Source organism: Onychostruthus taczanowskii, unplaced genomic scaffold, assembly GCF_017590055.1.
Source record: "Onychostruthus taczanowskii isolate IOZ18803 unplaced genomic scaffold, ASM1759005v1 scaffold55, whole genome shotgun sequence".
Classification (NCBI taxonomy): domain Eukaryota; kingdom Metazoa; phylum Chordata; class Aves; order Passeriformes; family Passeridae; genus Onychostruthus; species Onychostruthus taczanowskii.
Genome location: NW_024503124.1, coordinates 4,392,398 through 4,409,831, shown reverse-complemented (window position 1 = coordinate 4,409,831; position 17,434 = coordinate 4,392,398). Strand labels below are relative to the sequence as shown.

Here is a 17,434-nt window from a genome sequence, read left to right as displayed (position 1 = left end):
GCACCTGCTTTTCTGAGCAAGCTCCTTCTGTCCCTGAACTGTGGGCTGTTCATCAGAGCGAGCAAGCACTGAACAGTGTTGCAGTAATCAGAGCACTTTCATCTGGGACAAGACCAGATGTGTGTGCCTGCAGCTGGGGGCCTGCATTTCACAGTGCTGGGTTTTTCAGCTGCTCCCTCTGGAACTGGTGGAGAGCAGTGATCATGGTTCTGCTCTTTTCCAAATCAAGCCTCTTGTTTAATTTTTTCAGTATGAATTTAGGAGACTACTGAACACATCACATATTCAGGTCTGGAATATATAGTTACAACCATTTCACACAAATATGTGAAAGGCCTGTTGCTCAAAAGTTTAAAAAAAGGCTTTTCCCTGGGAAACTATCAAGCCTCTTGTTTAATTTTTTCAGTATGAATTTAGGAGACTACTGAACACATATCACATATTATGGGGTGTAATATATAGTTACAGACCATTTCACTCAAATATGTGAAAGGCTTGTTGCTCAAAAGTTTAAAAAAAATCTTTTCCTTGGGAAACTTTAGTTTAATGAGCAATCTTCTTGTGCCAACAGTTAAAAAATATTTATCATTACATAGCTGTGAGGTAATCCTGTCACAGAAGACTGACTTTATGAACTGATTGGTTCACGTATTCCAACACAGGTGTTTTGGAGTTTTTTGGCAGAGCAGGGGTGGTGGTGGTGGTGTTTTATATTGGTACAGGAATCCTCTAAAGATCAGAGAATCCCTATATGGGGAAAATTTGCTTGTAGAAAATATATGTGGAAATATATAGCAAATATTTAGAGAAATGTACCTTTCTTGAAGACAGGCCTGCAGCTATGTGATTCATCCTTTAGACTATTTTAAACCTCTCTGAATTGCTAATGGAAGTATATGCTGTTCCAAATCCAAAGTTAGGCAGAAAAAACAACTGCCCTTTTTTTCCAGTGCTCCGTCACCTGCATCAGGCCCCTTGGATACTTGCATGTAGATATTTCCTCTACTCAAGCACTCTTATTTTACTATTTAATCCTTAATTTCATTTCATAAAGAGTTTTTTAAATGCTTGCTTTTTGTTGGGAAAGATGGGGAAACCTGCAGCAGAGCTCCTGCTGCCCCTGCCTCCTGCTTGTTCTGGTGATATTCAGTTGTTTTTTCATTTTTATGTATCATCACATTGTTAAATGTATGCCATTTAAACCACCTGGAATCAAACGAAGGGAGACTCTGGCATTCACTGTGAGGAGAGGCAGCTGCTCATCACTAACACTCAGAGCAGGACCTTGAGGCAGCACCACCATAGCTACGAGAGCAGAGCAGCTGCAGGATTTTTTTTTCAAAATTTTCCTTCAATTTTGCAGGATTTCCCAGGAGCCATGAAAACTCTGGGTGCTGCCTGTGACATTTTTCTTTTGAAAGTATTGAGTAAACTTTGATAATGTGTTTTGCAAAGGAGAAAAGATGTACCTGAAAGAGCAAATACTGAGCCAGCAGCCACATGGGAACACGAGCACCACCCTGAACGTGTCCAGAGCCCAGAGCTACTACGTGTGTGGCTGCAGCAGGGGCTGTTGGGGGCATTTGGCACGTGGGCACTGTCCCGTGCAGTCCTGTGTGCTGCTTGTGTGCTGGAGCCAAACAAGCAGGAGTTGAAACACTGTGACCACTACTGAGCTAATTTGTGATGGTGTTTTCTTTCCAGATTGACCGATGGCAACGAATACCTCTTCCAAGCCAAAGACGATGTAAGTGTGTTTTTCTTGTGGTTTGTTACTGTGCTGTCTGTGCTGCTGTGCCGTGGGGAGAAGCAGCTGCTAAGAGCTGCTGTGCACTGTGTGTGTGGGTGATGCATAGGCCCAGGGCTGCTCAGGTACAGCCTCTAGGAGGTGTCTCTGGAGGTGCACAGCCTGAGGGGATGAGCTGGGGCTGGTTTTCCTTGCATTTCCACCCGTGTCCGTTCCCCCTCCGCACTGTCACGGGAGTCAGAGGGGCGTGCTGGTTGTAACACTTTTGTGCCTCTGGGGCTTCTTGAAGGAGGAGATGAACACGTGGATTCAGGCCATCACATCAGCGATCTCTTCGGACAAAATCGAAGTGTCCCCGACCACCCAGAGCACTCCAGCCTCCAGCCGTGCCCAGACCCTGCCTGCCAGCGTCACAATAACCAGCGAGTCCAGCCCTGGCAAGCGGGAGAAAGACAAAGAGAAAGACAAAGAGAAAAGATTCAGCCTTTTTGGTAAAAAGAAGTGAATTCCATCTCCACACACTGCACTTCTCTGACCGTTCCAGTGGAATTCCAGCATGCGAGCTCAGAACCAATACGTTACTCTCTGTGCCTCATGTTCCTCAATGTGATTGACATTTTTTTATTTATAGAGCGTTTTAAAATAAAAAAAGCCAACAAAAAAAAAAAGAATCTAAAGTTACAAACGTATGAGGTGCATTGGGCAGCTTCTGTAGGAGAGGGAGGACCAGGTTTTGGGGGTTTGTTTTTGTTTGGGTTTTTTGTTTGTTTTTTTTTTTTTAAATGAAGTTAATGTAGATTAGATCTTAATATTTAAACTGTTCCTCAATTTTGTGAGGCTGTCTTGGAAAATAACCCACTCCTAGTGCTATTGGTATGCAAGGCAGCGGTGCTTTCGAATCTACTGTGCACATGAGAAAGCAATGTACAAATTCTCAAAGGCATTCACTTCCAGTTGAGGTTGTTATGCTGAGTCCTGGCTAGTAGAGCCTTCCCCTGCAATTCTAACAGGAATTAAAACAGTAGTGTGTTCTCTTTGCTGTAACAGAGTGCAGGTATGCGTTGACTCACAGCCCAAGGTTTGTTTAACACCACCCGAAGCGTCCCCGCATCGAGTACGACAGATAAGAATGTTGGTGTTCAAGATGGATTAACAGGCTGGTACAGTTTTAAATAAGCTGTAAGGGTAATTTTTTAAAAAATGTTTTTTTTTAATTTTTTTTTTTTTTTTTTTTTTTTTTTTGCCGAAATACATTATATTGTATGTTTCAGATAATTCTAGTACAAAGTATAATAAGACTAGATGTATAATAAACCCTTTAAAATCATCAATAAGTGTAAAAGTGGAACTGAAGCATTTACTGGAAAAGTAATGTTACTCAAATGGTTACTTGCTTGTCAGCTGCAGCACTGTGTGTTATAATTTTGCTACATTACCTTGCTCTTTGATACATAGTGTGCATTTCTGTCACTGTAACTATTGTAATGAAAAATTTTCATCTTACTGCACAATCAAAAATTACATTTAATAGGAATGAACTTTCAATGACTGGGCCTGTAGTCAAGAGTAGTACTGGAACTGGCTTTCAGTTGTATCGAACTGTACCTCTAGACTTTTACCCTATCTGTTAAATATATGCGATGTCATTAAATGCTTTTAAAACTAAATATGCTGGGTAAGTTTCTTATTTCATTTCTGACAATGTTAAATCATAATTTTGAAAGAGGATCAAAAATAAAGTTATTTTAAAATGTCATCTCTCCTGTGCACTGAAAGTGATGTCTTCAAATGTAATCCCATTCTTTTGTGCGAAAGTTCATTCTGAAATAGTTGTTTTCTCTCTTCCCACTTTTCTTTCCCTTCACTTCCCACCTGCCCTCCCTTTTACCCTGCCTCCCAAATGAAGTGCCAAAAATAAAGAGAAAAGGAATTAAATGAATATTTTGAAAAATATTCTGATATAGATACTTTTTGTGGGAAGTGAAACCGGCAGAGTGGATGGGAGTAAGCACAGCAGAGGCTGGGCAATGGAGTTCCCTGAACATTTACCCGATGGAGGTAAAGCTCCATGTTCCAGCTGGCAGCAAAAGGACATCATTTTGAGTAAGCACCAGTCTCCAACTTCCTGCCCACCTTTTGCTCATGTGCTTACATCCTTTCCTTACCTTGGATGCCACCTAGGGAACCATCTAATAGGAATAGCTCTAAGAAGCTCCAATAAGTTTTAAAGTCAATGAAATGCAAGGAACCCGGGTTTTAATGTACTGTGATTGTTAAAATCCACTCAAATATTATTTTTGGTAGAAAGCAGATAAACTGCAAACTCACGTGTTTCCAAGTGACAGTTTCCTGAACATGTGACCAATACAGTGTCTTAAATTATTTTCATGGAGTGTACAGTGTTCTCTGGGTTTTTCTTGTTTTCCAAAGCTTTTGGTTATTAAACAATGGAGTATTCATGTACACAAGCTTTTACTCTGTAATGGTATGTTGTTCAGTCTAATTATTAGTAAAATGTAGGCTAACACTGCTAGTAATGTAAATGTAAAATTTAATACATTAGAAAAAGCTGAAGTTTAGCCTTATTAGAGACTATGAAACCATTTTCTGAGTTGATTAACGTGCACAGAGATGTTGATGCCTTACATATGTGTCACTTCAACTGAGCTGGTGCAGTGAGCAGTCAGGCAGATGGATCTCGACAGCCTGTGGTGTGTGGTTCTGTAGTGATTTGGTTGAACACTGCCTTTAGAGTTGTTTTCTTGTTTGTCTCACTCCTTACTGGAAGCTGTTCCCAAGAATGACTTGAATAAAAATCCTTTCTGCTTAGGGACTGATTGGAAGTTGCTGAGGGGCAGGAGTGAATCCCAGTAAGCCTTGGAGCCTCAGGAAGCAGAGAGAAGTCAGGAGGAGCCTCCCTGGACAGAGCCAAGTCAGAGAAGTCAGGTCAGAGCACACACCCGTGTGCCAGGGCAGGAGGGAGAGAAGTGAGGGAATCTCTTGGACCGTGTGAAGGGAGGGACTGCTGCTGGAAAATACCAGGGGAAGAGGGAACTGAAAGGTGGGTGATGGAAATGGGGCTGAAACTGGAGCAGGCTGTCACTCCCACCGGTGTCACCTGCTCGGAAATGGCTGTGACACTTTCTGAATTGCACCAGTGACCTTGGCTGGACCTCTGACAGATGGAATGTTCTGTTCCTCCTGGAGCCGCACTGAAGGGTGAGGATTTCCAGTACAGAGTACACATTACTGCAGCTGTTTTGTACCTAAGTTGTGATATTTCCTCTGGAGACACAGTGCAGAAGTCATACAGAACCTGAAAATTTTCAAAGAAAATTAATTAAGACAAACTGCTTCCCAGCTGTGTTGCTTGTCATTGATAAGAAAAGGAATTGTCCTGTAGTCAGGTCAGTCTCCTTTTTTCCATCTTGGAGGGACCCTCACATCATGTTCTAAGCTGAGGGAAGTGTCAGAGGGTCCTTCCCATATCCAGGCAAATTGAGCACAATGTGGGGAAAAAATCCAGCACTCTTTAGCTATAAGAATTCAGTATGGGTTGGTGGGAGGGTTTTCTTTTAGATTAATGCAAATAATCTGTTAATCCATCTGTTCTGCACAGAGAATATATTCTGTGGTTAGGCTGTACTTTGTATGAGGAAGATTAATGATAATGGTTAAGGAAAATAAAGGAATTTTCATTGTTATTATGTCCTGGTGAAATATTGGTTTAGATGTTTTTTTCCTTCACCATGGTCTTCTTTCTTATGGTTGACTTCTCAGACTTTAAATGGGTACGGTCTTTCAGAATCTACCTTTGCAATAAATAACTTGCAGGTATGAGAGTTTTGCTATTTTTGGTGGCTGGTTTTTTTTGTTGTTGTTTTTTGTTGGTTTTGTTTTTTCCTACCTTTGCTAATCACAGGCGGCTGAAGAAATACAGAAACTTAAATCCCAATGAATGGGAACAACCATTAGTCCTTTTCATTTAAAAAAAGCATAATCAGAAAATGAGCCTGTGATTACTGTTAAGAATGAAATTACCGGAAGAAGCGCGCACCTCGGCCCTGTCCGTGGATTGCCGCCCCCTCAGCAAGCGGCCGCGGCGTGTCCGGAGCCCCGGGAGCGGGCGCGGCGCCGTGGAGGGGGCGCGGGGCTGGCGAGCGCCGCCGCTGCCGTCCCCGGGCGCCGCCCGAGCCGCGCGTGGGCGCATCCGCAGTGTGTCATAATGCAGCACGGCCCGCCCGCAGCCCCGGGACACCGAACGGGGACACCGAACGGGCTGCTCGGCATTCTGACTCCTTGTGGAATGAAAGGAAAGCGTTTGGTGCCTGCCGGATCCTCCCCTGCTCAGCACCACCCCCCAGCTGATCAGCCTGGTGGTGGCGAACACCGCAGCTACAGTGCAGCGCGAATACACATTTGTCTGTGTCTGAAAGATCATTTACTTTCTATTCCAAAGAAAGGAATGTCGCACAATACTCTTTCTCCGTTAGATGAGACGCTGGGGTGGCTCATTGCGTTGTAACGGCAAAAATTATCTGGGGCTAACACGAATTTTGTTACAAGTCTGTTGTTGCTACCGCTGTTCCTCTCCTCCCACGCCCAGCTGAGGCAGAACTGTCCCTTGCTCACCGAGTGCCAGCACCGTCCATGAGAGGTCACTGTACCCAGGGAGATGCGGCGGAGCCGCTGCCACCGGCACCGCACACCGAGGGTGATTGGTAAGCTCGGGGGAACGAAGAGCTCGGATCCAAGTTCTCTTCGCTCACAAAGTCAGATTTCTAAGGAATTATGTAAACCCGTGGCAAGATTTAGACATGTCTCAGCTGAATCGTCGTAGGAGGGAAGTTGAGTCAAGTATGGCAGCCAGAATACAGAAAGGTGAGGAGCTCCACCATCCTTGCTGTGGCAGGAAAAAAGGAGATTCTGTGCGAAGATCAAGCTTTCTGCAGCGATTTTAAATCGGTCCCTGAGGCTCCATGAAGCTCTGGCAGAAAGGCAGCCCCCAGGCTGGATGAAGGCAGGCAGTACCCCGTGAGACAGGGGTCTGGGGTACCTTGGGCTGTGTGTCAGGGTGCAGAGGTGTGATGGGTAGGTGTGATCCATCTGCTGTTCCTGGCTGTCCTGCACAGCTCTGGGACAGCAGCAGAACCACTCTGTCATGGCTGGTCAGGACTTTCCCTCCAGGCTGGCTCTGCCAGGTCTCTCCGAAATGGGCATGAGGATAGAAAAGGCTCTATTTTTTATTTTCTCCTTTTTTCCTAACACCGTTTCTGGCCAGATCCAAGCATTTCATTAATTCAAATCAGTATTTCTGCCCACAAGGAATAAGAGCTTGGAGCCAATTCCCCTGTTATGATTTTGTAGTTAAATTGTAAAATCACCGAGAGGCATCAGTCAGGATTGGATTAATGTAATACCAGGCAACAAATAAACAGAACTAGATCACAGCTCCTGCTTCTGATCCCTCCCCTGAGTTATTAGGGATTTTATATAATTTCAAAAAGTATTTGCAGCTCAAATAAGAGGTACCAATCTTGAAATACCAATTAATATGCCATCTCTGTGCATCTGCTGTACATTCATCCATAAAAACATGGGTTATAAAGGCTATTTTGTGGAGCAGAGATCTGGGACATAAGACAGATGTTTCTGGGAGGGAAAACCTCAGTTTTCATTGTTAATCACAGCTCTTGGATATCTACAGAGTGGGCAGGATGTATCACAGAGGATTGGAGTTCATTTGAGATGTGGTGCTTTCTGGCATCTTCTACACAAGGCTTGCTTCAAAGCAAACCAAACAAAAAACCAACCAAGCAAAGAAACAAAAAAACCCAAAAAACCAACACCAAAGCCCTCAAAAAATGCAACAGTACACAAGGCTTGCTTCAAAGCAAACCAAACAAAAAAACCAACCAACCAAAGAAAAAAAAAAAAACAAAAAACCAACCCCAAAGCCCTCAAAAAATGCAACATCAGCAGCAAATGGTCACTTTGCCAGAGTGGGGACTGTCACTCAGGTACTACTTGTCCAAGGTGCTACATTAGTTGGTTTTTACATTTCATATATAAAATAAAAAAGTAGTAAAGTCACAGGATATGTGTTCCCAGCCAATGGGCTCCTTTCCACAATGAGGAGGAAAAATGCTGCTGCTATTATCAATTTTTATGTCTCTTAATGAAGTTCTTCAGTATATTTTAAAACATTCATTTTTACACTTATGTGAAATTGGAAGTATATTCAGACTCCTCCTTTTTTAACTTAGGTTCACACTTTATCTTAGTTTGCGTTACTCCTCCCATTCTCTTTGTGATGCTGAGGGCTCCAGAACCTGGAATTAACACCCAAAAAACAGCCCATGAGAGCATCCAGGATATTTATGTTGTGCTGACAGTGAACAGCAGGCTGCAGCATTGAGGAACATTCTCAGCAACAAGACAACTCCTAATAGGAAAGTAATAATGCCTTTTTGTTTAATTGCAAAAAAATTACACAAAACCTCATGCTTAAATTAATTGAATTAATTCAACCACCATCAAAAAATAACCAAATTCTTGTGAGTACAGATTATAGAAAAATGAATGAAACTGAACTTGTGTTGGTCCACATGTTTAAGGTTTTTCTTTGAGGTTTTTATGGGGTGTTCATTCATGACTAGTGTATGTAATTGCTAAAATAATGATAACACGTTTTTGGGGTTTTTTTGTTTGGTTTTTGGTGTTTTTTTCTTTTTTTCCAAAAAAACACAGGCTATAAATTAGGGTTAAATACAATGTTCAGTTTGACTGCCTTCGCTCACAGGTTTTTTGTTTTGTTTTTGGTGTTTTTTTTTTTTTTTTTTTTTTCCCAAAAAAACACAGGTTATAAATTAGGGTTAAATAAAATGTTCAGCTTGACTGCCTTCACTCACACAGAAATGACAGCCACAGCAGCAGAGGCTTGAAACTAGTTCTTCATTTGTCCTGGCTGGATAGGTGAAGAGCCTGTCTGTCATATTGATTAATTTTATTACGTAAATTAGATAATTAACAGAAAAAAATCGTAAAAAGAAAGCTGTGATCACATGGAAATTATTCCATTGAATAATACTAGGGTGGGAAAGGATGGGCCGGTATCGATCTCTTCACTCCCGTGACCAGGGCAGCAGGACCCGAGGGAACGGCTGGAGCTGTGTCAGAGCCTTGGGCTGGAGATCGGGAATAGGCTCTTCCCTCATTCCCTCAGAAGGGGCCGGGCACTGCCCGGGCTGGAGCTGGGTCAGAGCCTTGGGCTGGAGATCGGGAATAGGCTCTTCCCTCATTCCCTCAGAAGGGGCCGGGCACTGCCCGGGCTGGAGCTGGGTCAGAGCCTTGGGCTGGAGATCGGGAATAGGCTCTTCCCTCATTCCCTCAGAAGGTGCCGGGCACTGTCCGGGCTGGAGCTGTGTCAGAGCCTTGGGCTGGAGATCGGGAATAGGCTCTTCCCTCATTCCCTCAGAAGGTGCCGGGCACCGCCCGGGCTCCCCAGGGAATGGCCACGGCCCCGAGGCTGCCCGAGCTCCGGGAGCGCTTGGACAGCGCTCTCAGGGACAGGGCGGGATTATTGGGGTGTCCTGAGCAGGGCCAGGAGCTGGACTGGATGATCCGTGTGGATCCCTTCCAACTCATAATATTCCAAGATTCTATGATAAAGCAGGGTGCATGTGGTGAGCGGCTGCTGGGAAGGAGTTTAAAAACGTGAGTGCGAATTTGGTTGTATTCTGTGAGATTTTTGAAGACTATTGCACACGGGAAAAGCAGAAAGATGGGGTTTTTTTTCCCTAAATCTGCCTCGCGGAGCGGGGCTGGGCCGGGCCGCGCGGCTCCCTCAGGGCCGGGCCCCCTCACGAGGGAGGGCGGGAGCGGCCGCGCGCCGCCGCCCGCGCGCGCCCCGTGAGGCGGGAAGGCGGCTCCGCCTCAGGGCTGGCGCCGTGAGGGCTCCGGCCGCCCCCCGCCCGCCCGGGGCCGGGCTCCTGCTGGAGGCGGCTGCCGAAGCGCTGGGCTTCGCCTTCCCCCGAGGGCGGGTGTCCCTCTGCCGTGTCCCGAAGCGCTGCCGGCGCTGTGAGCCCGTGAGCGAGCGGTGGCGGCACGCCGCTCTTCAGCTCGGTCGTGTTGTGTGGGAAAAGGTGCAGGGGCCGTCAGCCTTGGAACTCGCTCTTCCCGTCCGTCTGGCGCTGTGCACTGCAAATGGGTGTTTGGTTCTGCTCCTCTGCATCCTCGTCCCTGCGGTTGTGGCCTTCTGGAGTGAGTTTCTGGAGGGCTGGGTTTGGGCTCCTGTGCAGTGACACTATAAAGCAGTGGGTGTCTTACCACCGACATGCAGCAAGCAAGCTCGACAGATAATGGTAATATGAATGCTGCTTCAGGAAAAGCAGAAGGCAAGAGAGATGTATTCCCTATAGTATCATCCCAAAGAATGACAGTGGGGGAAAAAAAAGGGGGGGAAAAAAAAAAGGAAAAAAAAACCCCAAACAAATAATAATAATAATAATAATAATAATAATAATAATAAAACCCAAACAAAACCACAGTCCCCTCTATCTCGTGGTGACTTGGAGTGTTTTGTGACTGAAAACGGGAAAATAAGATTGTCTTAATTACACAGTTGCTATAGACTCCAAAAGGAGAAAGTTTTCAGTTGCTGGGGGTGAGGAAAGGTGTGGGTAATATTCCCATATTTAGGCTGGATGTTGTATGTGAGATGATACTGAAAGAAAGGGTTTGTATGAGGACTCGGAGCACTGGATCCTGCTGAAAAGCCTCAGAAGCCCCCAGACCAGCCACAGCACCCATCCAAGAGCAGCTCCCCCATCCAAGGAGAACTCCCCCATCCAAGCAGAGCTCCCCCATCCGAGGAGATCTCCCCTCATGGAACGGGAGCTCCCCATCCAAGCAGAGCTCCCTCGTCCCTTTGCATTTTAAACACAGGTGCACTCTGCGGTTCTAGCGCACGGGTTTTGTGTTTTCTTCTCTTCCAGCCCTGGCCCCGAGGGTAGATATGTCAAAAAGAAGAGCGCCCAGGAAGCTTTGTGCAGGAAGCCAAGAAGGAGCAACACGGGAGACGCAGCGGGGAGACTTTGGCAGGTGGTGCTGGTGACGCACAGAAGTTACTTTGCCTTCGGAAAGAAAACAAGCCGGGTCTGCCGCTTATGTAGGTGTGTTTCCGTGCCCCCGAGAAGTTGCCCGGGTCGCGCAGCGGCGGCGGAGCGGCGGCGGCTCGTCCTGGGCAGCGGCGGCAGCAGATGATGGTGGCGGCGCGGCGGTAGCGCGGCGGCGGCGGCGGCGGCATCCCGCATCCGCGGATGCACTGCCCATCCCCATCCCCATCCCCATCCTCATCCCCGCGCGGAAGGGACACCTGAGGCTTCGGCAGGCGGGCGGGGATCGCCGCCGTTCGGAAGGGGAGAGCGTGCCGGGGGAAGGCGGGCCGGCGCTCGGCTGTGTGTGCCGGTGGGCAGGGGGCTGGTTATCATGGCGGATCGGACGGCTCCGCGCTGCCAGCTCCGGCTGGAGTGGGTGTACGGCTACCGGGGCCACCAGTGCCGCAACAACCTGTACTACACGGCAGGGAAAGAGGTGGTGTACTTCGTGGCTGGAGTCGGCGTGGTTTACAACACCAGGGAGCACAGCCAGAAATTCTTCCTCGGGCACAACGATGATATTATCAGGTAAGGGGGCTGACTTCTCTGGTGGTGGGGTGGGGTGGGGTTTAAAGGGAAGGGAGGAGAATGTCGTGCTGGCAGAATACCCCCTCCTCGCCTCTTACAGCTCGGCTTGCACCTGCCGTTTTACAGCAGCTCAGATTTGTTAGCAGCAATCTCTGCGAGAGATGAATCTCTAGATACTGTTGATTATCATTCTTTTGTATCAAAGGTTGAAAATATTGCTATAATAACGGAGGGAAGGTTAAATTTTTCTATTGCACTGCACCAAAAGCAAAGCACTTCATTTCAGCACTGGGAAGATCTCAGTGCAACAGTGCTGCAAAATCGTGGTTCCAGTACCTTGATGTTTCCAGAGCTGGGACCCCAGCTCATCAATTCTGACCTCGTACAGAAGGCAGGTGTAGCTCTCCTCGCCCTCAGCAAATCTCAGCACGAGAGTGCCATAAATCTGACACGTAGCTCAAGCTAATCTGGTTTTAATATCCAGAAAATGTAAATCAAAATCAAGTTCAGCTGTTTGCACTCCAGGCAAAAAATCCCACACATGCTGGTGCAAGATGGCCAGGTCTTGCTCCTCGTCTGTCCAATTCATTGTTCCTTTCTCTCAAATTCTGCCTGAGAAGTGGATTTAATTGATGTTTTCATCCTACAGAAATGCTGATATTTTTATTGCACCTTGCAAAACAAAAATGCAGTTTACAGTGTTCAAGGTAGTCTTTAAATAAATCTGTCCAGAATACAGAAATTTACATCAGTAAAATATAAAATTAATGTAGCTACTACTTGGTGAGAGAAATCTGAGCCTAGAATATCCTCATGAAGGATGTTGCCTGGTGATGCCACTCCTCTGAGCACAGCTATCTGCTGCCCTCCCTGTTCACCCAGTTCAGCATGAATGAAGCGTTTCCTGGATGATGTGAAACCAGAACAGTCCCAGGTGACTCATGGTGTGGGAGTGCTGTGGAAGCATCTGCTGAAGCCAGAGTTTTGACAATGTAACCAAACCACACAATTTTGTTTGCAGAAAGCCATCCACTTTTCCCAGGAAGAGCTTTTGGCTGCTGTGTATCCTCGTAGCAGCCTTCTCCCCCTCTCCAGGATGCATTAAAGCAGCAGCATTTCATCAAGCACAGTACATGTGCATCAAAGTTTATTTTGGTTCCAAAGGTATTATCAGCTCCAAAAGGCTGCTGAAAATAGACACTGGGCTGCTCAGAGAAGAGTCAGTATTTTAGAGACATCTGCAGGATCATGAAATTAAAAGTTTTACTTGTTGTATGGACATAAAATTTGATATTCTTTGGTACAGGAAGTATAATGCATGTAGAGAGTTGTGTACTTCTGTGCTTATGTTTGAATGTTTTTTATAATACCTGACAGCACCTACCTCCCCAAACCATATGCATTGTGCAGCTTCTGTACCCTTTACTTTAAGACCTGTCACATTAGGAGTTTGCTTTTGGCAGTGTCATGTTTAGAAGGTACAGCTGGGAGAGAAAGAATGAATGTCTCACATTTGTACTTTGACACTGCTTCTGCCTGTCGGGCTCTTTAAAGGAAGCTAGAACCCTGTGTTCAAACAGTTGTGTCTTGAGTGATGCTGAATGTCCAGCTCACGCTTTGGAAAGGTGGGTTGTGTTTCTGATCTGCAACACCATCAGAATGCTGATGGAAAACTGTAGTTTCCACAAAGGATGAAACATTTGAGTCCAGAAGGCATGAGCAGAAGCCAAGCAACAGTTCAGATCAGCTCCTAGTGGCCAAGAACTGTTGCTGTCACCACGTGGGGTTTTAGGAAGGACAGACTACCCAGAGTGGCTGGAATATTCTGTTGTTTGCACCGTGGCATTGGTGGTTGCCTCCTTTGCCACTGGTGCACTGTGCAGTCCCTGCTGACGTAATATCCCATCACTGTAAGCACTTTAGAGTAGATGATGCCTTGTGTGGTCATTGCTGATATGGCTAATAAATGTGGGAATGTAAATTCTCACATTTTAAGCTTCACAGCTCTCATCCATTTGAGACGAATGGATGAATGTACTTAGCCAGTTTTTCTGGGTTTGTTGGGATTTACTTGCTTGAGATCAGCATCTAAACAGCAGGGTGTGCATTTGCAGTCCAACAGGTTGTAATTTCTAAAGAGGTTTGAAACACTGTTTAAAACAGAAAATTTGGATTTTGTAAAATTCCGTGAATCACTGAGACTAGGAGACCTTCAAGTGGGAAGATCATCTGCTTCCAAGGACTGCTGTTACCTCCTTCTGTGAATTTTTTGTGGTTTTGTGAATGCTGTTTTGTTGAAAAAAAAAAGATGAGAAGCCCATGACTCTCAGAAGTAATATTGTGTGTTACCTTGAAGTGTTTATTGAAGTCATGAGAGGGGATATTTGTCCTTGGTGAAAAGGGCAGGTGTGTATGTTTAATATGTTCTCCAAGATTAATCGTTCTGTCTCTTGTTTTGCATCAAGATAATGCAGCTGGACATAATGTAGTTTGGGCTAAAGCAGACCAGAAAGTATTGGATTAAATTTTATTGTATTGGAGAAATTACTTTTTTTCCAAGAGTCACATTTGAAAGGCGAGTTCTGCCTGTACAAGAACTGAATGTTCTGCACTCAGCTAATAAGGTCGATGTTCTGAGCAGGAACAAGGGAGCTTGGAATTGTCCTGTTTTCTGTGCAAAGCCACCACCAGGTGCTGGGCTTCCAGCACCTCCTCCTTTAACTTCAGCAGGAGATGAGGTCCTGAACCACTGATTTAACTTTGAGTGAGCCCTGCTTTGCAGAGGAGTTTGTGAGTAACCTCCAGAGCATTGGCTTTGACAGTAATTGAACACTTCCAAAAGAACAGGTTTCCTTACTTTAACATTGTGCATTACTTGTAGAACAGGATCAGTTAGATCAATCCTTGTTTTTCTCTCATTTAAGTCTTGGAGACAGTTCTTTCCTATAATTTTTCTGCAATTTATGCATGTAAAAGCCACAGCAAACAGTAAAAATAAAATTATAACCCATTGAGGTACTTCTCACTATCACTTAAAATACAACTCATTTTATCTGTTTCTGAAGTCATTTGTGAACAGAGATTCTTAACCCTGAGAAATTTTTCCTGTGATGTAGTGACAAAGTTATTTCTCCCTGTTTTCGAGTTCCATGAATATCTGCAGTACTGAACAGTTGTCCTGAATATGTTATATTGTTACACACCCTGGTTTCTTGTGGAATCTGATATTTTGTACGTTATGCACTTACAAAAGCAGTTTTGCATCCTGGCTGCCTCCATGCTGGTCTCTCATGAGGCAGCAAGCCCGCTCCCTCTCCCAGGTCTCTGTAGTACCTGCAAAGCCCTGCTGTTATCCATGGATCCCAGAGCTGTTGTTTATGTAAGGCTGCTCGCAGCGCACCAGCGGTGTCGGATTTAGCAGAATATTGCTCTCAGCGTGCTGGGGGTGCGGCTGCGCTGACAGATTGGGATTAAAACCGCGGCCCCGGCAGCGGGGACGGGATTTTCTGGGCTGTGGGAGCCACTGGAGGCCTGGCTTGTTCTCCACAAGGGTCGTTCCAGGAGATAGGATATGTGTCAGGATGTGGATTTCTTGTCTTGCTGCTGTGGGGAAAAGAGGAGTGATATGCTTCAAGCGATGTTTGGATTGCTGACCACAGTACATATAATTCCAGGATTTTTGTTTTGTAGAGCTATGCGAATCAAAACCTCAGAGACAGAAGATCTGATTTGCACTTTCATATTTTTTATTTAAAATCATGTGTTATAATATCTTTGTTCATAGGGTTATACTTACTTGAAGGGATCTAAAATACTTTAATTTCTGTTCAGTTGCCACCATTTGGATAGTGACCGAGGCTGTTGTGGAGTGGTGTTCAGGTTACTGTGGTTATTGTTTATCATCAGTGCATGGGAGCTGCACTGTCTGCAGCTTGGGTTAACCCTGGACTTCAGACACCCGAGGTGACCCCACACGAGTGCTGAGATTCAGTGACCTAAATGAGAGATTTTAGGAGAGATTTTCAACAGCAGAAATTCCAGCCCTCTTTCTTACGTGGATGCTACACCAGTGCATCCACCAAGCCAACCAAACTGAACAGACGTGGCACACCTGGGGTGAAACAGAGTTTTGGGGACTGTTTTGAGGCAGCAAGTTGTTAGATGAGTTTTGGATGAAAGGAATTAGTTCCCCATAAAAATTCCTCTAATCAGCTTGTTGCCTCCTTTGCTTTCAATGCTGGAAAACCTGGGGAAAATGCTGTTTATTCCATGAAGTTCCAGTGGCCTCTTTTGCCTCTACTTGAGTGCTGTGCTGTGCTTAGGTTTGAAGTCTTTATCAGGGCATGACCTGCTACAAATTGGTTTCTTAAATATCTGTATTAATGCATCAGATGTGTTGGAATATACAGTTACAGTATCTTATTGAAAGTGATCTAGAAATACTGAGATCAGTGAAAAGTGGAGAGGAACTCAGCAGGCATTTGTCACTATATGTTGATGAGAATGATCATCACTTAACCACAGCCTTTAACCAGAGCAGTCTAAACCTAATTTTTTAATATTTTTTTCATTTCCTATGTATTAAGTGTCTGCAATTTTTTGCTTGTTTTATTTCAGTTTGATTTCAGATGGCCAGGAGTCATGATAGTCAGGTAGTTGTGTGTAATCACTCTTTACCAGGATGAAAACTCACAGAAAAAGTTTTCATATGAGTTATCTTAATTTCAAATTAAAAAAAAAAAAAATCTACAGCTCCAAGTATTGGGTGTGTAAAAAGGTCTTTTGCTGACTTTCCAACTGCTCAGGTTTTTGGGAACCTTGGTAAAGAGCAAAAATGCCTCCTTTTCTTCCCACCTAAAGACTGCTGTTTGGAAGATCAGCTTGTTTTTCATGAGGTGCATTTCTACCCCAGGAACATCTAGTTGTCTGCTTTGCTGTCCAAGAGACATGTTGCATTTAAATTCCCCTTCAGAGGTGATATTTATAAAGGCCTGGGAACAGACCTCTAAAGCTTTAGGGAGGTCTGGTCTTGAGGCTGAGTGTGTGTTTATGTCAATCTTCTTTAAGTGTTCCAGCAGCACAATGAACCTTGCTGTGCTTAACATTATTGCTGGAACTTCTGTGGGTGCTGGCGGTGAAGTTTGTTCTCTCTTCTGTGACAGATGGATGGAAATGCACTAAAATGACAGTAATTAAAACAGAATATAAAGTAAAGGCTACTCTCAGAGTGATACAGCAACCCTGTTATTTTGGCTGCCTAACACTCCTTGCTGCAAAAGATTTTACTGGATTTTTTTATAGGGAATTTTGCATGCCTCCATTATTGTCGCAGACTTGAATGTTCAAGGCATAGCCCTACATGAAAATTGCTGCCTGGCACTGCAGTTTATATGTAGTCATACTAATATTGATGCCTCCACATGAAAATTGGGCATCTATTCATGCCAAATGTTTGCTTCCTCGTCCTCTGAAACTGTTATCCACATGCAGAGATAAATATTGAAAGTATCATTTACTTTGGTAGTTTCCTACTACTTGTAAATATTAATTGCAAAATAATAGTTTTGGGCAAGATGAGCCATACTTTTGAAGAAGAATTTTCTGGTTTTTAAAGAGATATAGTTTATTTTAGAAATTTACTGTAGTGCAAAAGACAAAATACACCCTCAGTTTTTTTGCAGCTCTACCTGCAGTTAAGCTGGAGCCCTTTTGCTTTCACCCTGACTAGGCAGAGCATGCCTCCTTCTCTGTATCCTAGGAGCTCTTCAACTGCAGGTTAGTCACAGTCAGCTGCTGTCTGACCAGAAAAAGTGTTAAATGTAAATTTCTTTAACTTTTCCTTTCATCTCTCTAGTGTTTGAGCACTATTTGTGAGGTCCTTAAAGGACCTTTTGGCTTCTCCCAGTGCTGGAATCTATGGTGAGGTAAAAGTTGAGCTTTCTGTGTGGCTTCTCTCTGGCAGCAGATCAGAGATGATGCCACTGGGTCCTGCCCTCTGGCC

General features: G+C 44.8%; 2 protein-coding genes across 7 annotated transcripts in view; both read left to right on the top strand.

Annotated features, from left to right (window-relative positions):
- The window catches only part of SPTBN1 (spectrin beta, non-erythrocytic 1), a 115,174-nt gene extending 112,773 nt beyond the window's left edge, over positions 1-2,401 (top strand). For all 5 annotated transcript variants that reach the window (XM_041417216.1, XM_041417220.1, XM_041417217.1 and 2 more), the window contains exons 35-36: positions 1,705-1,747; positions 2,037-2,401. In XM_041417216.1, coding sequence (XP_041273150.1) covers positions 1,705-1,747; positions 2,037-2,252 — 259 coding nt within the window. In that variant the 3' untranslated portion in view covers positions 2,253-2,401. The remainder of the gene's footprint in view (positions 1-1,704; positions 1,748-2,036) is intronic.
- Positions 2,402-11,228: 8,827 nt separating this feature from the next.
- EML6 (EMAP like 6) overlaps positions 11,229-17,434 on the top strand; it is an 87,190-nt gene continuing 80,984 nt past the window's right edge. For both annotated transcript variants that reach the window (XM_041417246.1, XM_041417247.1), the window contains exon 1: positions 11,229-11,433. In XM_041417246.1, the coding sequence (XP_041273180.1) occupies positions 11,237-11,433 (197 nt within the window). In that variant the 5' untranslated portion in view covers positions 11,229-11,236. The remainder of the gene's footprint in view (positions 11,434-17,434) is intronic.